Source organism: Somniosus microcephalus, chromosome 5 (assembly GCF_052327205.1).
Source record: "Somniosus microcephalus isolate GS21.2 chromosome 5, FLI_Smic_1.0, whole genome shotgun sequence".
Classification (NCBI taxonomy): Eukaryota; Metazoa; Chordata; class Chondrichthyes; order Squaliformes; family Somniosidae; genus Somniosus; species Somniosus microcephalus.
Genome location: NC_140991.1, coordinates 244138783 through 244166070, shown reverse-complemented (window position 1 = coordinate 244166070; position 27288 = coordinate 244138783). Strand labels below are relative to the sequence as shown.

Below are 27288 nucleotides of genomic sequence, written 5' to 3'. Positions count from 1 at the left end.
AGGCCTGCCAATGCACCAAGCATATTACTGTGCACAGCCATCAGCGTTCTTCTGTAGGCTTTCCCATCGAGGTCTTTAACTGAGTCCTGTGTGGCAGAACTCGTGTGCGACCTCGCCCTCTGGGGAGCTGGCACCTGAGCTACCCCTTCCCCCTGCCCTGGCTGCAGGCCACTCTTGCTCAGTGTCTCACCACGTGCAGATCCCACATCTAATATATCCTCTAAACTACATGGAGTGTCAGTATCCGAACTGGTGGCTGGGAGTGTGAAATCGAGTGATGGTGTTTCTTCTTGACTCTCCTCTCCCTCTTGTTGTTCAACCACTGGCTGGGCAGGCTGGATTTCTTGGGTGTCTGAAATGAGAAAGGGACAAGAGTAAGGTTGAGGTGCGGGGAGGGGGGAAAGCAAGAGCGGCATGCTCACTCCATGTGCAGATTGTAAATCAGAAGAGAATGTGGGATGAGGGGTAAGTGGGATGTGACAAGGAGGACAACATATGAGGATACCGGCATCTTGTATTCCGTCAGCCCAGCCGCTGGCCACGGGCTCAGTCATGCCCCTGCCAAGAATGACTAGCACCATCGCCTCCAAAAGGTGATGCAGCCAAGCCTGTCCCCGCTGCTGTCATCTGTTCTGTCACCTTTTTGTTCAAGAGAAATGGAAATATGTCAGTGAAGTGAAATGAGTTTGGGTGATGTGCATGTCATGGTTGAATTGCTGACAGTGTGTTGAAGCTGTGATGTGTGAGTATGAGACTTGCAGCAGTGGTAAGTGTGTGTGGGGGAGGTGAAGCTATGAATGCGAGGTCTGAGTCGTGTTTGGTAGAGATTGTTGGTAGGTGAGTGATGGGGGTGTGATGCATTGAGCACTGTGTGAGGCTAGTGGTGCAGATGGTGGGATAATGCATTTGAAGGTGAATTCATTGACCTTGACAACGCATGTGAGGTCATTAAACTTCTTCCTACACTGTGTCCAGGTCCTCGCGGCCATACTGCTGGCATTGACCACATTGGCTATATGCTCCCACTGCTGTCTCATCTGTTGCCTGGAGGGCCTCCTGGCCCCCTTTGGGAAGAGGACCTCTGTCCTGGAGTTGACATCCTGGACCAATGCCTCCAGTGCTGCATCGGTGAATCTTGGAGAACTTTCTCTGGCCTGTTAAGCCATTGCTCAGTCTTTTTCTGACAGTAGCCTACACAAGCACTTCCATCACCTGTTGCAGGTAGAAAGCACCTCCCCTTTAAGACGTGCAGACTGCCTTTAAGATGTGCAGGCTAGCTTTAATTGGAGCTAGTCTCGCACAAACTTGGGCCCCCTGCTGAGCTGTCAGTCACTCAGCAGAGCGTTCATCACTCAGCTGAATGCTACAAACATGCAAAGTAGCAGGCAATACAAATTTTACGTACTGCCTGCATTACTCCGAACAGGTGCAGCAGCATGCACCACACCGTCCCCCGCCCGCTCCATGACATCAACCCCTTGCAACAGGCACAGAGAGCTGGCACTCACTTAGGAGTGACTCGAAGGGGAAGGGGTGAGAGAGAAGGACCATGGAGAGTGGCAGGGCTGAGGAGTCTGGGATTGGGACGTGGGGGTGGGAGTTGAGAGAGGTAGGGATTTGGGGGGCTGAGGGATTCTGATTGGGAGGGTCTCAGTGGGAATGAGGGAGAGTTGGGAGACTGAGGTTGGGACTGGTGGGGGCTGGGAGACTTAGATTGGGAGTTGGGGGATCTGGAGACAGATTGGGACTAGGGCAGTCGGGAGATTGGGGCTCCGGGCAGGGGGAAAGAAGGAGTGGGTGACAGGACTGACAGTCGGGGAGAGGGTGACAGACTTGGGCTAAAGAAACAGACTATGAAATGGGGCTTGTGCAGGGGGACAGAGGGAAACTAGGAGTCAGAGAGGATTGGGGCTGCCTGTTCGGAGTAATGCAGGCGGCACATAAAATTCGTGCTACCTGCTACTTTGCATGTTTGTAGCATTCAGTTGTGTGCTGAACGCACTGTTGAGTGGCTGACAGCTCAGCAGGGGGCCGATGTTTGTGCGAGACTAGCTCCAATTAAAGCCAGCCTGCACAACATAAAGGAGAAGATGGATAGGATAGGGTAGGGCTCATCATTTTCTGCAGAGCTGGAAGCAGCAGCAGCAACGTGGTGAGTGGGAGCAGCACTGAGATAGGAGCAGCCAGTAAAGGGCTGAATGAAAAATGGAGACGCTACTATGGGTAAACAGTGAAAGATTGCCACTGATACCATATTGGTTTGTTAAGCTCTCTGTCCCTTCCTGACCCACTCTGCTTATTTTTACCCAAATTACTACTCTGCTCTACAGCCTTGACATTTCTCTTACTGCTTTTGAATTTGCCCTTTCCTGAATCCTCCTCTGCCCACCCCCACCCCCACTTCATTAGTTTCAAGCCCTATCTACTGGCCTAGTTATTCAATTTGCCAGGACACCGATCCCAGCCTGGTTTAGATGGAGCCCATCTCAACAGAACAGCTCCATCCAGTGCCCCATGAATTGAAACCCCTTCCTCTCACACCACTCTTTTAGCCACGGATTTAACCTTCTAATCTGCTTGTCCCTGTGCCAATTTGTGTGTGGCTCATATAACAATCCACAGATTTTCGACCCTAGCTCCTCAAACTCTCTCAGTAGTACCTCATTCCCAGTTCTACCTCTGTCGTTGGTTCCTACATGGACCATGACAACTGGATCCTCCCCTTTCCACTCCAAGTTCTTCTCCAGCCGTGAGGAGATATCTTTAACCTTGGCAGTCAACACAGCCTTCAGAACTCCCGGTCGCGGTTACAGAGAACAGTAACTATTCCCCTTACTATACTGTCCCTTACCACTACAGCATTCCTTATCACTACCATGGTTCCATGGTCAGTTTGCCCATCCACCCTGCAGACTTTACCCTCATCCACACAGGCAGCAAGAACCTCATACCTGTTGGATAAGGGCAAAGGTCAAGGCTCCTCCAGCACTGCACATGGGGTCCCCTTACATGCCCTTAGGTTAAGTAGTACTTTAGAGTTCATCAATGGTCAGGGACAGGAGGGTGTGACTGCGAATCAGGAAGGTATGGGGACCCAGGATGTAGTGATGGAGGAGCCTCGGCCCTTGACTTTGACCAACAGGTATGAGATTCTTGCTACTTGTGGGGATGAAAACAATGACTACAGGGTGGATGAGCAAATTGACCATGACACCGTGGTACAGGAGGCTATTCAGGTGGGGGGAATGATAAGGAATGTGGTAGTGGTAGGGGTTAGCATAGTCAGAGGGATAGATACTGTTGTCTGCAGCCACGACCGGGAGTTTTGAAGGTCATGTTGCCAGGCACCAGTACTGGGGAAACAGAGAGCTGTTCCGTTGGGATGGGCTCCACTTAAACCGGGCTGGGACCAGTGCCCTGGCGAATCGAATAACTAGGGTGGCAGATAGGGCTTTAAACTAATGAAGTGGGGGTGGGAGGATTCTGGAAAGGGTAAATTCAAAAGCAGTAAGAGAAATGTCAAGGCTGTAGAGCAGAGTAGTGATTTGGGTAAAGATAAACAGAGTGGGTCAGGAAATGACAGAAAGATTAATAAAGGTATTAGTGACTAAAGTGACATCAGGGAAAAATAGAAAAAAATTAAAGCTAAAGGTACTATATCTGAATGCACGAAGCATTCGCAACAAAATAGTTGAATTAATAGCGCAGATAGAAATATTAGATTATTGATTTTAAATAGAAATTTGATAGCCATTATAGCGACATGGTTGCAGAGTGACCAAGGTTGGGAACTAAATATTCCAGGATATTTGACTTTTAGAAGAGACAGGCAAAATGGAAAAGGAGGTGGGGTAGCCCTGATAATAAAGGAGGGAATAAGGGCAGTAGAGAGAAAGGATTTTGGCTCGGAAAAACAAAATGTAGAATCAGTTTGGGAGGAGCTAAGAAACAACAAGGGGCGGAAAACATTAGTGGGAATAGGCTCCTAACAGTGGTTGTAGTGTCGGGCAGAGTATAAATCAGGAAACTAGAGCTGCATGTAACAAGGGTAATACAGTAATCATGGGGAGCTTTAACTTTCATATAGACTGGGCAAACCAAATTTGCAGAAATAGTGCAGAGGAAGTGTCCATGGAATGCATTCAAGATAGTTTTCTAGATCAGTATGTCAAGGAATCTACGGGGGAATTGGCTATTTTAGATCTAGTACTGTGCAATGAGACAGGGCTAATTAATACCCTTGTAGTAAAGGAGCCTCTGAGGAGCACTGATGGATAGAATTTTATGTTGAGTTTGAGAGTGATTTAGTTAAGTCTGAAACTAGGGTCCTAAACCTGAACAAAGCAAACTACATAGGTATGAGAAGTGAGTTGGCTAAGGTAGGTTGGGAAATTAGATTAAAAGATATGACAGTAGAAAAGCAATGGCAAACATTTAAAGAAATAATTCATAATTCACAACGAATATACACTCCCTTAAGGAATAAAAACACCACGGTAAAAATGGCACAACCGAGGCTAACAAGAGAAATTAAAGATTGTATTAGATTAAAGGAAGAGACTTATAATGTTGCCAAAAAGAGTAGTAAGCCTGAGGATTGGGAGGATTTTAGAATTCAGCAAAGGAGGACAAAGAAACTGATAAAGAAAGGGAAAATAGAATATGAGAGTAAACTAGCAAGAGACATAGGCCTAGAAATTCAGTATAGCCACGTTCGGGGCGCTACAGTCGGGCGGCCGCTAAAGTTTGCGCCCGGCGCAAGTTTGCGCCACCTTCGCCGATATTCAGTCGCATCGCCCCAAGAGGTTGCTGCTGCGCTAAAACAGGCGATGCACGACTATCATTAGGCGCTAAGCCGGCGGTCCGGGGAGATACCCCCGAGGGCGCAGCGCAGGTGCGGCGAGTTGCTGATTGACGGCAGACACTCTGGCGCCGGTCAGCTCTTAAAGGGGGAGGGTGGACTTGTCTGGCTGCCATGCCCTGCGCACTGCAGCCCTGAAGCAAGGCCTGACCAATGCTGGTTCATCAGTTCTACGCCCTGGACCATGGTGAAGCCCGCTATTCTTCCAAATCCCATTGTGCGCTCTTGCTGCTTGTCCAGGGTCATGGGGAAGGAGATGTACTGACGTCTCCTTCTAAAAAGGGCATTGTTCACCTGTCGGATGCAGCAATGTACCGCGAACTGGGAGATGTTGGCAATGTCCCCAGTTGCGGATTGGAAGGAGCCGGTGGCATAGAAGTTGAGAGCCACCGTCACCTTCACTGCCACCGACAGAGACGTCCTGCTCCTCAGCTGTGGCTGCAGATCTCTGCGAAGCAGGTGGCAGATCTCAGTGACCACCTCCCTTCTGAATCGCAGCCTCCGAACACACTGCTCCTCAGACATGTTCAGATATGAGAACTGCTGGCGGTATACCCTGGGTGGGTAAGGCCTCCTGTGCCAACACCTGTTGGCCCTTCTCCGTCTGGCCATGACTGCCATTCTCTCACGGCGCCTCTGATCCCTTTGAATGCAATGCAGAAAGCCAACGTTTCCACCCATTGTAGCCCCCATTACAGTATATGTGGCAACTCAAGGCTATGGCACTGAAAGTGAAATCCAAGTGCAAAGCTCTGGCCTGAAGCCAGAAGTACCTGTGCGAGCGCTGAGTCAAAGCAGAAAGCTCTCTGCCTTTGTCTCTCACACAGAAGGATTGGCACAAAATGGCTGTCACTTATAATGCAGGAGGAGTCCCCTTTAAATAGTGCCCCCCGCACCCCGCAGCAACTGGGAACCGTTCCCCTCTACCAGTCGCTGGGGGCGCCAGGCGCAAAGAAGGGCGGCGCCACTGAAGTTCCGGTTTGGGGCGCACAAAGGGCGTTGCACGATGAAATGACGTCAGGATCTGCACGCGCAGCTGAGCGCGCGCAAAGGCCGACGCTAAATCTCTAGTGAAGTTGGGGAGAGGCGCAGATCGCGCTGTGCCCGGCCGCTAGCCGCCTCCTAAGGCGCTACCGGCTGGCGCAAGCAACTGAATTTCTAGGCCATAAAAACAAATTGTAGAAGCTTCTATAGGTATGTAAATAGGCAAAGATTGGCGAAAGTAAATGTGGGTCCCTTACAGGCTGAGACAGGAGAAATTATAATGGGGAATAAGGAAATGGCAGAGAAATTAAACAAATACTTTGGCCGCTATTTTATCAGCAGTGTCGGGATAGTGGCAGGAGAGCTGGTTTCCAGGTTCCAGTCACGATCCTGGCTGCAGCCACTCTGTCAAAGGGATTTTCCCTTGATTGGGCTTGTTAAGCACGTTTTGCGGGCTTCCCGGCCAATTAACAGGAAGTGGGTCTGATGACGTCATTTGATGACGCGTCATCAGCCGGTTTCCTTAAAGGGACCACAGCCACATTGAATTTGACAGTTGTTCTGTCAGTGTTTGACAGCATTGAGGTGCTGCAAACACTGACAAGCACTGCACAAACGTGGACGCTTGCACCCAGGCTCTCCAATGACTCCCTCCATATGCTTATGGAGGGAGTCACAGCACGCAAGGAGGTTCTCTTTCCTTCCAAGGGCGGAAGAGACATCCCCAGGACACCAACGCAGCCTGGTTGCACATTGCACAGGAGGGCAAAAGCAGGGATGTTGTCAGGGGTCCCTGGCTGCAGTGGCACCAACCTTTCAAAGATCTCTGGATCATGAAACGTTACTGCAAAGCCACACTCAAACTCGCCCTGCTGTGCCACTCAACACATCCCCATCACTCTGCCTACCATACCCTTCTCCTGCACATCCTTACTCACACCAACTTACCTTGCACCTCCACCCAACCCTCTCTATCTACTTCATCACTTCCCCATCTCACTAGCCACCCCTCACACTCACCCTCATCCTACTGCAAGCATACCAACTAACAACATGGTAGGCACTTGAGAGGTTTAGCCAATGTCCATGTGAAGTTTCTGGTAATGTGTTGTCATACAGTGAAATATATTTTTCCAACACTGCCCCTTATTGGACAGATCTGTGCACACCTTGAGAAGTGTCTTACTGAGTTCCAGTGAATGTTGAGACATAACTTACCCCGCCCCCCACTATAGTGATGAGTGTGCTTGGAATGGTTTGGACATTAAAGGGATGCTTCACGGTGTTGGTGTGGGATGGTGTCAACCTGGCGCATCATGTGGCAGCCAGGGTTAACGGCGTCAAGTGAAGTAAATCAGGCCATGGTGATGCCATCGCTGGCCTCCCAGGCAGCAATGTTGTCAGGAGCTGATGCCCTGTGTCCTGTGCAGCATCAGGTGATGGCAGAGAAGGTTGGTGATGTTGGTGTGCCTGGTGATGTTGGTGTTGGGGCTGATTGTGGGAGGATTCAGAGGACCAAGGTCTGATTTTTTCAAGGGCACCGATGTTGCTGGAATACATGGCAGCTGCAGGTGAGAGGACAGAAGCGATCTGTCAGTGGTGAGAGAGTTTGTTCCAATGAGGTGGCACTGGCCATACAGTTGCCCCTAAACACTTGCAAGCTAAAGAAATCTCTATATGTATTACAATTGAAGTAACCAACAGTTTCTCTGCTCTGAAACTGACCACCTGCAACATGGCATCCTTTACACCACTTCTGCAGCTGTCAGCTTATCAAAAACATCAGAGCAAACTCAAATCATGCCAGGGTGAGCTGGTGTGTTCCCTGAGCAGCGGGTAACCTGTGGGGGAGCACGTAAAATTGGAAGGAAGCCTCAAAATAGTATTAAATTGGCTCTTAACAAGCATTCAATGAGCTCAATTGTATCCCCCGCTACTTGGTGTTGGGTCAGTTCTCCGCTGACAGACCCGACACCTGGGGGACTCGCATGGAGGCGGGTTGACAGCGGGTTTCCTACCCACTGTCAATCTTTGCTATATTGACAGCGGACTCGCCTTCAAACCCACCCTCCGAGCACCGGCAAAATTCCGACCTTTGTGTCTGTCTTCACGGAAGAAGATGCAAGAAACCTTCTGGAAGTAGTGGAGAAGCAAGGGAGTAGCGAGAATGAGGAACTGAAAGAAATTAGTATTAGTAAAAAAAAATAGTACTGGAGAAATTAATGGGGCTGAAAACCGATAAATCCCCTGGGCCTGATGGCCTACATCCTAGGGTTTTAAAAGAAGTGACTATAGAGATAGTGGATGCATTGTTTTTCATCTTCCAAAATTCCAGAGATTTTGGAATGGTTCCCGTGGATTGCAAGGTAGCAAATGTAACTCCACTATTTAAGAAAGGAGGGAGAGACAAAATGGGGAACTACAGACCAGTTAACCTGACATCAGTAATGGGGAAAATGCAAGAATCTATTATTAAGGACGTGGTAACAGGGCACTTAGAAAATAATAATAGGATTGGGCAGAGTCAACATGGATTTATGAAAGGGAAATCATGTTTGATGAATCTGTTAGAGTTTTTTGAGGTTGTAACTAGTAGAATAGATAAGGGGGAACCAGTGGATGTGGTGTACAGGAAACTTTGGTTTATCCGGAGGCTGTATGTCCGGAATACTCGATCTAACGGCAAAAATCAGGAGCCGTTTTCTGTAAGTTTTTTTAATCTCTTTTTTTTTCCCAGTCAGCCACTGCAAGGTCTGTAGCTATAGCAACAGCTTCAGCTACAGACGCTTGCAGCTGCAGCCGACTCTTTAGAAGCTGTTGCTAAGCAACAGTGTTTGTTGTCAGATACGGAGATGAAAACCTCCGTATGCTTCAACATTAACTTTGTATGTCCGGCAGTTTTGATAGATCGGCAACACGCCGGTCCCGTCAGTGCCGGATATCACAAAGTTTCCTGTATTTGGATTTTCAGAAGATATTCAATAAGGTGCCACACAAGAGGTTATTAAACAAAATTAGGGCCCTTGGGATTGGGGGTAATATAGTATGGATTGAGGATTGGTTAACGGACAGAAAGCAGAGAGTAGGAATAAACGGGTTGGCAGGTTGTAACTAGTGGGGTACCACAAGGATCAGTGCTTGGGCCTCAGCTATTCACAATCTATATCAATGATTTGGATGAGAGGACCAAATGTAATATATCCAAGTTTGCCGATGATACAAAGCTAGGTGGGAATGTAAGCTGTGAGGAGGATGCAAAGAAGCTTCAAGGGAATATAGACAGGTTAAGTGAGTGGGCAAGAACATGGCAAATGGAATATAATGTGGAGAAATGTGAAGTTATCCACTTTGGTAGGAAAAATAGAAAAGCAGAGTATTTTTTAAATGGTGAGAGATTGGGAAATGTTGGTGCTCAGAGGGACCTGGGTGTCCTTGTACACAAATCACTGAAAGTTAACATGCAGGTACAGCAAGCAATTATGAAAGCAAATGGTATGTTGGCCTTTATTACACACCTGGAGACCACACCTGGAGTATTGTGTACAGTTTTGGTCTCCTTACCTAAGGAAGGATATACTTGCCATAGAGGGAGTGCAACAAAGGTTCACCAGACTGATTCCTGGGATGGGGGATTGTCCTTTGAGGAGAGATTGAAAGACTAGACCTATATTCTCTGGAGTTTAGAAGAATGAGAGGTGATCTCATTGAAACGTACAAAATTCTTATAGGGCTTGACAGGGTAGATGCATGGAGGATGTTTCCCCTGGCTGGGGAGTCTAGAACCAGGGGTCCAGTCTCAGAATAAGGGGTCGGCCATTTAGGACTGAGATGAGGAGAAATTTCTTCATTCTGAGGGTGGTGAATCTTTGGAATTCTTTACCCCAGAGGGCTGTGGAGGCTCAGTCGTTGAGTATATTCAAGACAGAGGTCGACAGATTTTTGGATATTAAGGGAATCAAGGGATATGGGGATAGTGCAGGAAAGTCGAGTTGAGATAGAAGATCAGCCAGGATCTTATTTAATGGCGGAGCAGGCTCGATGGTCCAAATGGCCTGCTCCTGCTCCTATTTCTTATGTTCTTATGCCTGAGTCACAGTCACACCCTCCTGTCCAATGTTCCCTTTAAGCTGTGTAACCACGTGACCACACAGCGCTGCAGGAGTCCCATGCAGCCAGTAAGCCGTCTTTTATTTTGAAAAACCCTTAAATGGCTCAAAAAGAATTACGGGGAACATTGCTCCTGTCCCTGACCACTAACCAGACCTGTACCACTACCTAATCTAAGGGATTTGACTACCTCCTGGATCAAAGTGTCCAAGTAAGTCTCACCCTCCCTGATGTCCCGAAATGTCTGCACCTCAGACTCTAGTTCAACAACTCTTAGTTGAATTTCCTCGAGATGGCCTTTCACTGAGGACAAAAATAACCTGGTCCCCCACCCCCACCAAAGAAAATCTTGGCTTTCCTTCCCCACTGAGTACAAATTCATCCTCCTACCCCATCCCCACTGAAGACAAACTGAGCATTCCCCCCCACTTGTACAAATTCAGTCTTCCTCTGCTGAAAACAAATCCCGACCCATGTTGAGCTGAGGCTTGCCCCATCCCATCCCCCTTAGAACAATTTGAGGCGTATTTCTTGTCCCTCCCTCACCCATAACTCAGCCCCCGCTCTAGGTGATGATCCGTGCTGCTTGCAGCCTCTTACTGAGGACCATCCTCCAACCTGTGCTAAAAAGCTACTATTGGTCATGTCCTTCAGGCAGCCCCCGACCCCACACCCGCATGAGAACAGAAACACTCCTACAATCCCCACCCCCACAGAGATGGAATTGGTTTCTGCATCAGTGCAGCTCCCTCCCACTGAAAGGAAAATTGGGTCTGGCCCACTCCCACCCAACTCTCCCTAATCCACCACTGACCCTCTCCTCACCCCCTGTTCCCACCCCTTCTCTTATTCACCCCTCCCCTCCTTTTCCCAATCAACTTTCATCTCTCTCCACCCCTTTCCGCTCCTCTTCCTCCCATTTTCCTCTGTTGCTCCCTTTCTTCCAACCGTCCTCTTCTACCCTCTCCCTCTACCCCATTTGTCGCCATGCTATTCACCATCCCCATTCCCCTCCTTTTTTTGTGTCTCTCTCGTTTCCTTCTCTCCCTTCCTGCTTTACTGACGCCTTTCCCCACTTGGGTCCAGTTAATCTTCTAACCTGCTTGACCTGAATACGGGACTTTCCATGTGCAATATATAATGACGGAACGAGGGACGATATGGTGTACAATCTTGTCTGATTTTTTAAACCGCTTATCTGGTCTCCATAAGGTAGGGCAATAATATATTTAAACTCTATCTTATTAACTGCTGTTTAAGTAAAAAATAACAGCCGAGAAATTTGGCACCTTAGCACCGGTAGTTTTGGCTGGTTTGGAGAAAAAAATTGTGGCCACCTCGCTTCCGCCCACTTCCGGCATGGCCCGTGCTGTTCGCCAACTTGGTGAGGGCAATAATGCAGGCGGGACATGCATGCAGAGTTGGCAGATCCAGACCTCAGTCAATGTGTAACGCCGATTTGACGCACAACCTGCCATTGAGTACACCACTTTCCCCCAGTCATGGGGGCTCTACTTGCAGCATGACAGGGGCAGAGGCAGCAAAGAAGACAAGCTGCTCACAGAGGGAGGAGGATGAGGAGGAGGGATAGGTAGGCTCTCAGGAGGAGGTCTTACCCACCTAGGAGCTTCAGGGAGAACTTCTCCTACCTGCACCTACATCAGGAGCAGTATGTTCAGTGGCTCTGCCTCACCAAGGAGGTAGTCACAGAACTCTGCCACCTCTTGGATCCAGACCTGCAGAGCAGGGGCACGACGACTCTGCCAGTGGCTCTCAAGGTGACTATGGCCCTGAATATATTTGCCAGTGGATGGTTCCAGGCTGGAATGGGCGACATAGCAAACACCTCCCAGTTCGCCATCCATCGCTGCATTCGGGAGGTCACAGAGGCTCTGTCCTCTGAGTAGGGACTTCATTGTCTTCTCTCTAAAGAGAGAGAAGCAATAGGAGCGTGCACGTGGCTCTGCCAGGATATCAGGCATCCCCATGGTGCAGGGCACCATCGACTGTACACATGTGGCTTTGCGGGCACTGCATATCAATGCTGAGATGTGCCATAACCGCAGTTGGGGTGTGACCATGCCCAGCACATCATGATGGTATCCTGGCAGCAGTCATGATGCCTTCTTCCTGCGCCAGTCTGCTGTGCCAGCAATCTTCCAGCTACCACGACTCCTTTCCGCAACCCCACCACGTGTGGCCATCATTAGGTCGCAGCCTTGCCACCATGGGTTCCGCGACCACCTCAGGAGGAGGAAGAAGAGGAGGAGGAGGAGGAAGGAAGGAGGCAGCCTGCTTGAGCACATCATCAGACTCCAGTTCCCCTGAATGAAACCCCAGGTCTCCATTGCTCAACACTTCCACCCTTTACCATCTCTCTGTCACAGAGCATCACTGCGACTTCTTGGCCACAATGCTGAAATGAAAGCAACCACAAAACAAACAGTCGAAACTTAATTTATAAATGATTAATTCCAAAACGACATTACAAAGTCAGCTCATCACCCTTGTGCATTCCTTTAATGTCTGTCTTTCGTGTGCCTTTACCTAATTGGTAGAAGGATTAGAGAGGTGAGGAGAACTTTTTTCACCCAGAGGGTGGTGGGGATCTAGAACTCACTGCCTGAAATGGTTTTAGAGGCAGAAACCCTCATCACATTTAAAAAGTACTTGGATATGCACTTGAAGTGCCGTAACCTACAGGGCTACAGACCAAAAGCTGGAAAGTGGGATTAAGCTGGATAGCTCTTTTTTGTCCGGCGCAGACACAATGGGCCGAATGGCTGCCTTCTGTGCTGTAAATTTCTATAATTCTTATGATTTCTCTATCACTCTCCTCCTCTTGTTCTTCATGCATAGGCTGGGCTGGTTGGAGTTCTTGGGTATCTGAAAGGAGAAAGGCACAAGTGTAGGGTTGTGGTAAGGGGAGTTGGGAAACAAGATGTGCTGAATTACACCATCGGCAGCTTGTACGTAAAAAGAGATGTGGGATGTGAGAAGAAGGATTAGTTATGTGCATACCATCATCATCAATGCTTTCAGCCTTGCCAATCGCCACGGCCACAGTGACGGCCCCTCCACTTATATCCAGAATTGCCTCCTCCAGCTGGGTCAGGTTCTGCAGCCGTGCCTGCCCTCCACCTGTTACCTCCTGACCTATGCACCTACCTTGGCCTGCAGTAGAAAGGGAAGTGTGTCAGAGTGTGGTGCAATTAAATACATACTTTGGTTCTGTCTTCACAAAGGAGGACACAAATAACCTCCCAGAGATGTCGGGGAACATAGGGTCTAATGAGAGGGAGGAATTGAATGAAATCAGTATTTGTAGGGAAATGGTGCTAGGGAAATTGACGGCATTGAAGGCCGATAAATCCCCAGGGCCTGATAATCTACATCCTAGGGTACTTAAGGAAGTGGCCCTAGAAATAGTAGATGCATTGCTGGTCATCTTCCAAAATTCTATAGACTCTGGAACAGTTCCTATGGATTGGAGGGAAGCTAATGTAACCCCACTATTTAACAAGGGTGGTAGAGAGAAAATGGGGAATTATAGACAGGTAAGCCTGACATCAGTAGTGGGGAAAATGCTAGAGTCCATTATAAAAGATGTAATAGCAGAGCACTTGGAAAACAGTGACAGGATCGGACAAAGTCAACATGGATTTACAAAAGGTAAATCATGCTTGACTAATCTGCTGGAATTTTTTGAGGATGTAACTGGTAGAATAGATAAGGGAGAACCAGTGGATGTGGTGTATTTGGACTTTCAGAAGGCTTTTTGATAAGGTCCCGCATAAGAGATTAGCGTGTAAACTTAAAGCACATGGGATTGGGGGTAAGGTACTGTCTTGGATAGAGAACTGGTTGGCAGACAGGAAGCAGAGTTGGAATAAACGGGTCTTTTTCCGAGTGGCAGGCAGTGACTAGTGGGGATCGGTGCTAGGACCCAGCTATTCACAATATATATAAATGATCTAGACGAGGGAACTAGATGTAATATCTCCAAGTTTGCAGATGACACAAAGCTGGGTGGGCGTGTGTGCTGTGAGGAGGATGCAGAGAAACTCCAGTACGATTTGAACAGGTTGGGTGATTGGGCAGATGCATGGCAAATGCAGTATAATGTGGATAAATGCGAGGTTATCCACTTCGGTGGCAAAAACAGGAAGACAGATTATTATCTGAACTGCGATAGATTGGGAGAAGGGGAAGTGCAACGAGACCTGGGTGTCCTTGTGCAGCAGTTGCTGAAGGTAAACATGCAGGTGCAGCAGGCGGTTAAGAAGGCAAATGGTATGTTGGTCTTCATAGCGAGAGGATTTGAGTACAGGAGCAAGGATGTCTTGCTGCAGTTGTACAGGGCCTTGCTAAGACTACACCTTTAGTACTGTGTGCATTATTGGTCGCCTTATCTGAGGAAGGATGTTCTTGCCATGGAGAGAGTGCAGTGAAGATTCACCAGACTGATACCTGGGATGGCAGGAATGACGTATGAGAAGAGATTGGGTCGATTAGGCTTATATTCGCTAGAGTTTAGAAGAATGAGAGGGGCTCTCATTGAAACTTTTAAAATTCTAACAGGACTAGACAGACTAGATGCAGGAAGGATGTTCCCAATGGCGGGGGAGTCCAGAACCAGGGGTCACAGTCTAAGGATAAGGGGTAAGCCATTTAGGACTGAGTGGGTGAAGAAATTCCTCCTCATGAGAGTGGTGAACCTATGGAATTCTCTGCCACACAGGGCAGTTGAGGCCAATTCATTAAATATATTCAAGAAGGAGTTGGATATATTTCTTGAGGTTAAAGGGATATGGGGAGAAAGCAGGGACAGGGTACTGAATTTGGATGATCAGCCATGATCTCATTAAATGGCGGAGCGGGCTCGAGGGGCCGAATGGCCTACTCCTGCTCCTATCTTATATGTTTCTATGTTTGGGTGATGTGCCTGTCATGGTTGAATAGTTGGCATTGTGTGCAAGATGTGAGATGTGGGAGTAAGGCTTGCAACAGTGGAAAGTGTGTGAGGGTGCGATGAAGCTATGATTGTGAGTTATGTGTTGTGATTGCTGGAGATTGTTGGTAGGTAACTGATGGAGTGTGCTGCATTGAGCAGTGTGTGAGGCTAGTGATGCAGTTGGTGGGATAGGGCATTTTAAGATGCATTCACTGATCTTGACCACTCATGTAAGGTCATTAAACGTCTTCCACTACTGGATCCAAGTCCTGGGGGAAAGTCTGGTGGTAATCTTCAGCAATCTGCTCCCAATGCCTTGTACAATCTGTCTGGAAGGCCTTCTGTCCCCTACAGGTTGAGGACCTGTCTCCTCCTATCAACCCCCTGCACGAAGACCTCCAGTTCTGCGCCCGAGAACTGAAGTGCACTTTTTCTACCCTGTTGCACCATTGGTACCTTCCACTTTCCTTAGCTCCACTAACAATGAAGCACCTTCCTTTTAAGAAGTGTAGACAGCGTTTCACTCTGCAGGCAACCTTTAAATAGAGATCACACTTGGCACGAAATTTGCCGCCCTGCTGAGCACTGAGACAACCAGCAGCGTGCTCAGTGCTTCAATCATGTTAATTAGCAGGCAACATGAATTTCGTGAGCTCCCTGTATTACTTTCAACGGGCGCGGGCAGATCATGCATTGTGATCCCCGCACCCATTTTTGGGCCTTATTCAATTTAGCCCCCAACATTTCTCTTATACTGGTACAGATTTGCAAAGAGAATGACTATCATTTGTAAGTGCTTCAGTGGTTGTTTCAACATGATGGTATGGTTTTTAAATCATCAGCAGAGCAGGATAATAGGAATCAGCAAACAGTGTAAAAGGTCTGTCATACTGTTTTACTGGTAGTCAGGACATAGAATAATATTTTCTGTAGTCAGGACATAGAATAATATTTTCTTAAAAATGAAGCTCTTGACCAGGTGGAGCATTTGGATTTAATAACTCCATCCACAGTAAGTATTGGGGCTTTTTGTCCGCTTTGGCTCTCATAATGTTCTGACTGCTACAAAATGGTATCATCATCTGCACTGGAGAGTGATGGGGTGATAGTTTAGGGAGATAATAATTACAAAAAAGCTGATCTTAACATGTAGTTGCAGCAAACATTGAAATTTAATGTAGGCTGTGTGAAGCAAGGTGATTTCTTTCTATAAAATTAACTTCTGTTCTCTGTTGACAGCAGTTTTACTTACAGTGTGCTGTATGCAGAAAAAGAGGAAGACATCAAACCCTGAAAACAATTTAAGTTATTGGAACAATGCAATCACTATGGATTACTTCAACAGACACGCGGTGGAACTTCCAAGAGAAATCCAGGCTCTTGAAACATCAGAGGTAATTTAATAAAAAATTGAAAACATTATCGAATTAAGTAAAGTTAAGTCCAGCTCTTTATCAAAGTGTCAGTTTGGCATAGTTGTAGTACTTCTACCTCTGAGTCAAAAGGTTATGGCCCTGATTTTTCAGTCAGTGGCGAACGAATGGTGCTTGCCATTCATTACACTTACACTTGCCCACAGAATTTCTGTGGGCTTTTACACTGCAATTTGTGGTTATCAGACAGTCAAAGCAGTGTGGTGTCCTCTGAAGGGGATTTGGGAACTGCATGAACCTGCAAGCAACAGCATGTCTCCTCAACCAATCAGATTGAAGAATCCTTACTGAGTCTAAACCAGGAAGTGTAAGTTTGATTTTTTTTTCATAGAAGATAGGAGCAGGAGTAGGCCATTCGGCCCCTCAAGCCTGTTCCACCATTTAATGAGATCATGGCTGATCATCCAAATTCAGTACCCTGTCCCTGCTTTCACCCCATATCCCTTGTTCCCTTTAGCCTTAAGAAATATATCTAACTCCTTCTTGAATATATTTAGTAAGTTGGCCTCAACTGCCTTCTGTGGTAGAGAATTCCACAGGTTCACCACTCTCTGGGTGAAGAAATTCCTCCTCATCTCAGCCCTAAATGGCTTACCCCTTATCCTTAGACTGTGACCCCTGGTTCTGGACTCCCCCGCCATCGGGAACATCCTTCCTGCATCTAGTCTGTCTAGTCCTGTTAGAATTTTATAAGTTTCAATGAGATCTCCTCTCATTCTTCTAAACTCTGGCGAATATAAGCCTAATCGACTCAATCTCTCTTCATACGTCATTCCTGCCATCCCAGGTATCAGTCTGGTGAATCTTCGCTGCACTCCCTCCATGGCAAGAACATCCTTCCTTAGATAAGGCGACCAAAACTGCACACAATACTCAAGGCGTGGTCTCACCAAGGCCCTGTACAACTGCAGCAAGACATCCTTGCTCCTTTACTCAAATTCTCTCGCTATGAAGGCCAACATATCATTTGCCTTCTTAACCGCCTGCTGCACCTGCATGTTTACCTTCAGCGACTGGTGCACAAGAACACCCAGGTCTCGTTGCACTTCCCCTTTTCCCAATCTATTGCCGTTCAGATAATAATCTGTCTTCCTGCTTTTGCCACCAAAGTGGATAACCTTGCATTTAACCACATTATACTGCATCTGCCATTCATGTGCCCAATCACCCAACCTGTCCAAATCATACTGGAGTTTCTTTGCATCCTCCTCACAGCACACACGCCCAACCAGCTTTGTGTCATTTGCAAACTTGGAGATATTACATCTAGTTCCCTCGTCTAGATCATTAATATATATTGTGAATAGCTGGGGTCCTAGCACCGATCTCTGCGGTACCCCACTAGTCACTGCCTGCCACTCAGAGAAAGACCCGTTTATTCCAACTCTTTGCTTCCTGTCTGCCAACCAGTTCTCTATCCAAGTCAGTACCTTACCCCCAATCCCATGTGCTTTAACTTTGCACACCAATCTCTTATGCGGGACCTTATCGAAAGCCTTCTGAAAGTCCAAATACACCACATCCACTGGTTCTCCCTTATCTATTCTACCAGTTACTTCCTCAAAAAATTCCAGTAGATTAGTCAAGCATGATTTACCTTTTGTAAATCCATGTTGACTTTGTCCGATCCTGTCACTGTTTTCCAAGTGCTCTGCTGTTACATCTTTTATAATGGACTCTAGTTCATTGCAAAATCATGTACAGAAAGCGAAGTAAAGAGAGGGAAAGAAAAATGGGATTAAGAGAGAGATAAAAGAGACAGAAAGAAAAAGTAATTAAAATCTGAAGAAATGAGACACCACACTTGCAACAGTTAATTTTCAGTGCCAGAGAAGTTGTTCGGCAGCGTTTAAGATGTATCACGCTGCTAAAAATGTACTTACACTTGAATCAACAAGCCCTAACTTTTTCTGGCATGTTTAGTGGGTATCGAATGGGTAAGTACAGCAACTTCACACCTCTCATACGTTTGAATGCCGAGAGCCTTGGCGAGGTACTGTTACAGAGAAGCTTGTGGAGGAGCAGGGCAAAAATCGAACAGCATCTTCCTGATTTCCGTGTTTAACTGCGCATGTGTGGACACCGTCCACAGTTGCTGTCCGATTTACTCCTTAATAACAGTGAGCGCTGAGAGCATCATTCTTATTTCTAACGCAAAATCCGGGCCATTGAGTTTAAGCCCCACTCAAAGACTTGAATACAAATCATGGCTCCCAAAGTACAGTACTAAGGGAATGTTGCATTGTCAGCTGTGCTATCTTTCAAATCCGATATTAAAGCAACGTTCTGACTGCCAGTCCAAATGTGTGTACCCATGGCTCTAATTGAAGAAGAGCAGGGCATCCTCCTGTCTCCCAAAAATAGATTAACTGGTAAAGCTAGTCTTTAGCTGTTTGTGGGGCCTTGTTATATGTAAGTGGCTGCCACATTTGGCTACATAACAGCACTTCAAAAATATATAAATTGTAAGTTAACGAAGTTAAATGCATGACTGGATAGATATCATAGGAAGGAAGGATTCAGATTCTTGGGACATTAGGACCTAGCCTAATATCTTAAATATGGAGAGGATGCAAAAAGGGGGATTAGAACAAATGGCAGAGAAGGTAAATAGGTAAATAGTGAAGGATTTTATTAGCCCATTAAAAAAAATAAAAGAATATTTAAAGAAAGAGTAGGACTGAGTAGAATCTAAGTCATGACTATAGATTGTAAATAGCTGAGGCCCAAGCACTGATCCTCACAACACCCCACGAGTTACAACCCACCAACCCAAAAATGACCCATTTATTCCTATTCTTTGTTTCCTATCCATTAACCAATCCTCAATCCATGCTAATATGTTAACTCAATCCCATAAGCCCTAATCTTGTGTAACAACCTTATTTGTAAAAGGAAAATGTAAAAGAGTATGGGGAAAGGATGGAAGAATGGGATTAAGTTGATAGCTCTTTCAGAGAGCCAGCACTGGCATGTTGGGCCAAAAGGCCTCCTTCTGTGCTGTAAAATTCTATGGGGGAGAAATTCATTATAGCCCTAATGTTTTTCAACTTTAAAAAAATTCGGTTTTGCACTCCAGGAAGGAAGTGGAGCGCTAGCTGCACAATGGGCTGTGCAGCGCTTCTGCATTGGAAGGCTCCTTCCCTCCCTTAAAGGGAAGGGCCATCGCTGCAGGCTTTGCAAGGAAAAAACTTACCTGGTCCCCGATGGCAGCCGTGATACGGCCCAATCAGTCCGATGCACTGTAGCAGAGTGCCGGGCTGATCGAGTGCTGGCGAAGAAAAATGAACAAAAAACAGAACGAGCATTTCAGAATTTTTCCCACTTGCTTCGGCCTCCTCGCCTTTAAGTATCGCCCCAAAGTGCACAGCCTCCCAATAAAAAGCCTCCTGCAGCTGCTGGTGTTTTCGCCTGGCGATGCTGCAGGAGGCGGAACTGAAGTTCGGGTCCAGGGCAATGCGCACGGCTATGACGTCACGATCTCCAGGCAAAGGAGATCGGGGCGCAACACCATACCGCTGCCGCAAACCTCCCACCGAATATAGGGGGAGTCGATCTTCACACCGCTTGGTTCATCTGGATGGCCCCAGAGTTAAAAAACAGAATCTACAAGTGGAATTTTAACCTAAGTGAGCAGGTTTGAGACAGCAGCCCATTTTACACCTTACCCAACTATACTCTGAATTCACTGGACAATCCATACTTTTTCCACCCAGCTGGTTAGGTTAAGATTGCCCCTTACATCCCTCAATTGATTTTCTTCACAAATTGCATGCTTAATTCTCTTAAAATTGCTGCTGTTATCAGCTTCGATAACTTCCCTGGGCAGGCCATTCCAAATATTCACCAACCTCTGTGTCAGCTATCAGATGGATATCCCTTTGCCTTGCCTTTTCAAATGCTCTGATGTTCTTCCTGTAATATGGTGACCAGAACTGTCCACACTACTCCAGATGAGGATGAACCAGTACCCTGTATGGGCTCAGTATTACATCCTGTGAATTGTGTTCTATTCTGGTTTGCAGAGCTGTGTTTGTGGTTCAGTTCATTTGCATAACCATTAGAGGATTCATTTGTGTAATGTGCTTGGATTTTTGGAAAATAGAGTGCAGCTTTGAAAAAGCAAATGTGCTTGACTGTCAGGTAGTTTGGCTGGCTATCTCATGAGTGTTTTTTTACCACTTTTCAAGAAAGTCTGTCACTCACTGGAGCATCTGGCAAAGACAGCCAAAGAAGGGACAAGGGAATGACACAAAGGCATAAAAGAAGAGCCAAAAATTTCAGTGAACCAGACCTGCTAACCTTCCTCGATGAAATAGAATTAAGACAGACTGCTGGATTTCTGTGGGTCTAAATTTGTACTTCCAAGAAATACAAGCCCTTCCAGTTGAGGAGGTTGATAAAGTTGCCTGTACAAGCTTGAAAAGCATCTATTGCACCCTTGACCTTAGGAAAACCGAAAAACTGAAACAGGATGGTCCTATCTCGCTGTGCTTTGCTGTGATGCCAAAATCGATTAATTCCCCAGGTCACCTAAAAAGCATGTCATTCATTTTTTTGAATGCATGCCCATGCTGCAGCCTGGCTGATATCAGAGACCCCGATTGCATTTCAGAGTCCTTGGGACTATTCTTCACCTGGGAAAATCGGCATTAATGCAACGGTAAGGGCATAGAAATGGGGTTGTAAGCTTTATGACATTGGGCCTGCTGTACCTTTCACAGGGGCCAACTGTGAGCGGCCAAAGTGCCTGCTTGAACAGTAAGCCTCTTCACCATAAAAATCAGGATCCTAGTGACGTAGTTAGGATCCCGATTGCAATTTTAAGGGACACATGGGTAGAACTTGCGGCACAAACATTTGTGTATAGGTGTTTCGATCAGGAAACAGCCAGAAATATTTTCAAAATTGTATTTTGTGGGGCCAGAAGGAGCAGGAGTGCTCCTCCTAGTTCCCAAAAGTAATGCGGGCGTTGGGGTCCTCTGAGGATATAGTTGCGAGCCTCTGCTTGCGTCCCAGCCAGCTGACATTTCTGAGGCTGCATTGGGATGTACGTTTGTTCACAGCTCGCCTGTCAAATTTAAATATGGCCGGAGTCTCATAATCATGGCTGCCTCTTCACCGCTGGTACAAGCGGACGGCTGACATGCTCCACTGCTCAGCAGCCTAAAGATCAAAATTCAGCCCCTTATGTTTATTCTTCTTCCCATCTCATCACTTTGCACTAGTTGATATTAAATTTAATTTGCTATTTCTTAGCCCAACCTCCTAACCTATCTAGATAGGATCATAGGAACAGGAGTAGGTCATTCAGCTCTTTGAGCCTCTTGCACCATTTAATTAGATCATGGTTGATCTGTACCGTAACTCCATTTACCACCTTTGATTCATATCCCTTGAGTACTTACCTAATGGAAATCTATCAATCTCAGTCTTGAAAATTTCAATTGGCCCAGCATCCACAGCCTTTTGGGGGCAAGAAATCCATATTTCCGCTACACGTTGTGTGACAAAATGCTTCCTGATTTCACTTCTGAACGGCCGAGTTCTAAATTTAAGGTTGTGCCCCCTGGCACATGATTACACCAGAGGAAGTAGCTTCTCTGTATATGCCCTATCAAATCCTTTTATTACTTTAAACACATTTAGATCACCCTCAACCTTCTAAACTCAAGAGAATGCAACACAAGTTTATGCAACCTGTCCCAACCCATTTAAGTAAATCTGTGTTGCACCTCTAAGGCCAGTATATCCTTCCTGAGGTGCAGCGTACTTAACGGAACGCAATACTCCAGATGGGGTCTGACAGATACTCTGTGCAACTGAAGCATAACTCCTCCCCCTTTACATTTCAGCCCTTTTGCGATTAAGGACATCATTACATTAGCCTTTTTGATTATTTTTTGTACGTATCATAGAATCAGAGAATTACACAGCATAGAAGGAGGCCAATAGGCCCATCGTGCCTGTGCCGCCTCGTTGGCAGAGCTATCCAGTTAATACCACTCCCTTCTCTTTCCCCATAGCCCTGCAAATTCTTTCCCTTCAAGTATTTATCCAATTTTCTTTTGAATGTTACTGTTGAATCTGTTTCCACCGCCCTTTCAGGCAGTGCATTCCAGATCACAACTCACTGTGTAAAAAAATGTTTCCTCATGTCGCCTCTGGTTCTTTTGCCAATCACCTTAAATCTGTGTCCTCTGGTTACTGACCCTTCTGCCACTGGAAACAGTTTTTCCTTATTTATTCAATCAAAACACTGGATGATTTTCAACACCTTTATCAAATCTCCCCAAAACCTTCCTTCTCTGCTCTAAGGAGAACACCCCAGATTCTTCAGTCTCTCCACATAATGAAGGGCCAAATGGCCTACTCCTGCTCCTATTTCTTATGTTATGTTATGTCCCTCATCCCGGGTACCATTCTAATAAATCTCTCTGCATCCTCTCCAAGGCTTGACATCCTTCCGAAAGTGTGGTGCCCAGAATTGAACACAATACTCCAGCTGAGGCCTAACCAGCGTTTTATAAAGGTTTAGCATAGATTTGTGTACATACATCCCCAGGTCTATCTGTTCCTGCAACCCCTTTAAAATTGTACTATTTAGTTCATATTGCCTCTCCTCATTCTTCCTACCAAAATCTAACACTTCAGATTTCTCTGTATTAAATTTCATGTGCCATGTGTGTGCCCATTTCACCGATCTGTTTATGTCCTCCTGAACGCTGTTACTATCCTCTTCACTGTTTACAACATTTATGAGTTTTGTGTCATCTACAAACTTTGAAATTATGCACAGTATACCCAAATCCCAGTCATTAATATATATCAAGAGGAGGAGTGGTCCTAATACTGACCCCTGGGGAATACCACTGTCTGAAAAACAGACATTCACCACTACTCTCTGTTTTCTGTACCTTAGCCAATTTTGTATCCATGCTGCTACTGTCCCTTTAATCCCATGGGCTTTAATTTTGCTAACAAGTCTATTATGTGGTACCTTTTCAAACGCCTTTTGAAAGTCCATATACACAACATCAACCGCACAACCCTCATCAACCCTCACCGTTACTTCAAAGAACGCGATCAAGTTAGTCAAACATTTAACAAATCCGTGCTGACTTTCATTTATAAGCCCATACTTTTCCAAATGCCAATTAATTTTGTCCTGGATTATTATCTCTAAAAGTTTCCCACATTAGGCTGACTGGCATGTAGTTGCCAGATTTATCCCTCTGCCTGTTTTTAAACAGGGTGTAACATTTACAATCCTCTTTCCTCTGGCACCACCGCATATCTAAGGAGGATAGGAAAATTGCAAGCAGAGCCTCCAAAATTTCCACCTTTACTTCCCTCAGTAACCTAGAATGCATCCCATTTGGACTGGGTGACTTTTCTACTTTGAGAACTGCCAACCTTTTAAGTACCTCCTCTTTATTTATTTTTATGCTATCCAATATTGCAACTCCCTCCTCCTTTACAGCTACATTGGCAGCATCCTCTTTAGTGAAGACAGATGCAAAGTATTGTGGATGCATTGGTAATAATTTTCCAAAACTCCCTGGACTCCGCAAAGGTCCCCGCAGACTGGAAAACTGCTAATGTAACACCCTTATTTAAAAAGGGCAGTAGACAGAAGGCTGGAAACTATAGACCAGTTAGCCTAACATCTGTGGTTGGTAAAATTTTAGAGTCCATTATTAAGGAGACAGTAACAGGACATTTGGATAAACATAATTTAATAGGACAAAGTCAGCATGGTTTTACGAAGGGGAAGTCATGTTTGACAAATTTGCTTGAGTTCTTTGAGGACGTAACATACAGGGTGGATAAAGGGGAACCAGTGGACGTAGTGTATTTAGACTTCCAAAAGGCATTTGACAAGGTGCCACACAAAAGATTATTGCTTAAGATAAAAAATCACGGGATTGGGGGTAATATTCTGGCATGGGTGGAAGATTGGCTATCTAACAGAAAGCAGAGAGTTGGGATAAATGGTTCATTCTCAGACTGGCAATCAGTAACTAGTGGTGTTCCGCAGGGGTCAGTGCGGGGACCCCAACTCTTTACAATCTATATTAACGATTTGGAGGAAGGGACCGAGTGTAACATATCAAAGTTTGCAGATGATACAAAGATGGGAGAGAAAGTAGTGAGTGAGGAGGACATAAAAAACCTGCAAAGGGACATAGACAGGCCAAGTAAGTGCGCAGAGATTTGGCAGATGGAATATAATACTGGAAAGTGTGAGGTTATGCACTTTGGCAGGAAAAATCATTATCTTAATGGCAAGAAACTGGAAAGTACTGCAGTACAAAGGGATCTGGGGGTCCTGGTGCACGAAACACAAAAGGTTAGTATGCAGGTGCAGCAGGTGATCAAGGAGGCCAATGGAATGTTGGCTTTTATTGCTAGGGGGATGGAATATAAAAACATGGAGGTATTGCTGCAATTGTACAAGGTATTGGTGAGACCACACCTGGAATACTGCATACAGTTTTGGTGTCTATACTTAAGAAAAGACATACTTGCTCTCGAGGCAGTACAAAGAAGGTTCACTCGGTTAATCCCGGGGATGAGGGGGTTGACATATGAGGAGAGGTTGAGTAGATTGGGACTCTACTCATTGGAGTTCAGAAGAATGAGAGGCGATCTTATTGAAACATATAAGATTGTGAAGGGGCTTGATCGGGTGGATGCGGTGAGATTGTTCCCAATGATGGGTGAAACTAGAACTAGGGGGCATAATCTTAGAATAAGGGGCTGCTCTTTCAAAACTGAGATGAAGAGAAACTTCTTCACTCAGAGGGTGGTAGGTCTGTGGAATTTGCTGCCCCAGAGAGCTGTGGAAGCTAGATCATTAAATACATTTAAAACAGAAATAGACAGTTTCCTAGAAGTAAAGGGAATTGGGGATTACGGGGAGCGGGCAGGAAATCGGACAAGAGTCTAGGTTCGGATCGGTCATGGCCCTGTGGGTGGCGGAGCGGGCCCAGGGGCCGTGTAGCCTGATCCTGCTCCTATTTCGTGTGTCTAATTCTGTTAGATTCAGGAGATGGTTCTGTGATAGTGGATTGGCGGTTAGGATCAGATCAGCCATGATCTTATTGAATGGCGGAGCAGGCTCGAGGGGCCGATTGGCCTACTCCTGCTCCTATTTCTTATGTTCTTAAAGGAAACCTTTTGTGAGGGTGCCAGTCAGTTCCTTCTGTAGCCTCTAGATGGCACCTTTACTTGTTTGGTTCTAGCCCTTTGTTAATTGTTCCTAGCCTCCTGTGTTAATAGTTAACTGCCTGTTATCTGTTCATGGGTTTCACCTGATTTTCACAGAATCACAGAAACCCCACAGTGCAGATAGAGGCCATTTCGGCCCATCGAGCCTGCACCGACACATATCCCACCCGATCCCCGTAACCACTACACCAACACATATCCCACCCTATCCCCGTAACCCCACGTATTTAATCCCCCTAACACTAAGGGTCAATTTATCATAGCCAATCAACCTAACCTGCACATCTTTGGACTGTGGGAGGAAACCGGAGCACCCGGAGAAAACCCACGCAAACACGGGGAGAATGTGCAAACTCCATACAGACAGTCACCCGAGGCCGGATTCGAACCCGGGTCTCTGGCGCTGTGAGGCAACAGTGCTAACCACTATGCCACCGTGCTGTTAGTATATAAGCTCTGTGGTTTATTCCCTCTGTGCTCAGTCCTAACCGGGGATCCGGGGACTAGCCTTCGCTCTGTGGCTCCTGGCTTTGACTAGCTGGTTGCCATGGTTCTCTCAAGCTCTGTATTTAAGATGTAACTAAGTCTGTGTTCTTGTTGTTCTTAGTCTTGATAAGGTGCTGGGCTGGACTAGCGTGTTGCCATGCTGGCGCTTGTCTTGAGCTTTGTATTGATAAGCCTGTTACCCCTGTGGCAGCCCCTCGTGATAGCTTGTCTCGAGTCTCGTCTCGGCAAGCTGGTTGCGCTTGTGGTAAGCTTATCCCAGCTCAGTATGGACAAGTAGGTTGCCTCATGGAAGCTGTCCTGAGTTCCTATTCCTGACTAGCCATTTTGTAACTTGTCTCGAGTTCTATGTATATTGTTCTTCTCTCGAGTTCTATGTATGATGTGGTGTTCCTGTCTCGAGTTCTTACGTATGCTGTTGTGTTCCTTGTATGAATCTAGTTATGTGTGAATCTAGTTAAGTAATGAATAAAGTACTGTTCCTTAAGATTGTATACCTGCCTCTAGCCTGGTTTCTGCACTTGGGTCCAGAACCTACCTTGCCCGGAGAGCACGGCCCCGTATCTACACGGCCCCGTGGCTCCCCAACCCTGACACCTCTAGAGTTAAATGGGTGAATTCAAGCCATCAACTGTCGGATTTTTTTACTAAAAGAAGTGTATGTACAAAGAAATATGAAGTCCTGGAGAAGAGTCATCTCACAATGTAATGCTTTTTACAGAGCATGAAGTTTTTAATTTGAAATATTGGTTGGAATGTATTGTATATAAAGTTTTTTATTTAAAGAAAGAGAATCTGTTAACTGTATTGAATTGGGTATTAATTGTATTCAGGTAGTGGGTATTCTCTTTGGTGCTCATATATGTTGGAGTAGGCTAGGGAAAGGTTGCAAGCTTATTTGGGGGTTTACAATATGTATTGTGTGTCTCTGTAAATAAAAGCTAGTAAGCAGCTAAGCTTCAGTTTTTCTACTGGCTCGACTAAAAAGTAGGGAGAAGGGGAGCAATTTGTTTGCTTACTTGTTGGCTCTCTGTATTGGGAGAGGGAGAGTGAGAAGGAACTACAACTTCTATAACTTCAACAACTGGAAGAAAGAAAATGTATTTGTAAGCAGGCTAACTAACATTTGCATACTGAATTATCATTGGCCCGCAGGCATCTGTAAAGAATACCTAGCATGTGATCACATGCTGAGTTGTCATTGGCCTGCA

The 27288-nt window shown here is 46.1% G+C and overlaps 1 protein-coding gene across 7 annotated transcripts in view; it reads left to right on the top strand.

The window, feature by feature from the left end:
* tmem108 (transmembrane protein 108) overlaps positions 1-27288 on the top strand; it is a 423054-nt gene that overhangs the window by 298540 nt on the left and 97226 nt on the right. For 5 of the 7 annotated variants that reach the window (XM_085988774.1, XM_085988777.1, XM_085988773.1 and 2 more), the window contains one exon: positions 16146-16300. In XM_085988774.1, the coding sequence (XP_085844900.1) occupies positions 16146-16300 (155 nt within the window). Of the gene's footprint in view, positions 1-16145; positions 16301-20529; positions 21003-27288 lie in introns of those variants that run through there. The other 2 variants (XM_085988778.1, XM_085988775.1) reach the window with 2 other exon arrangements.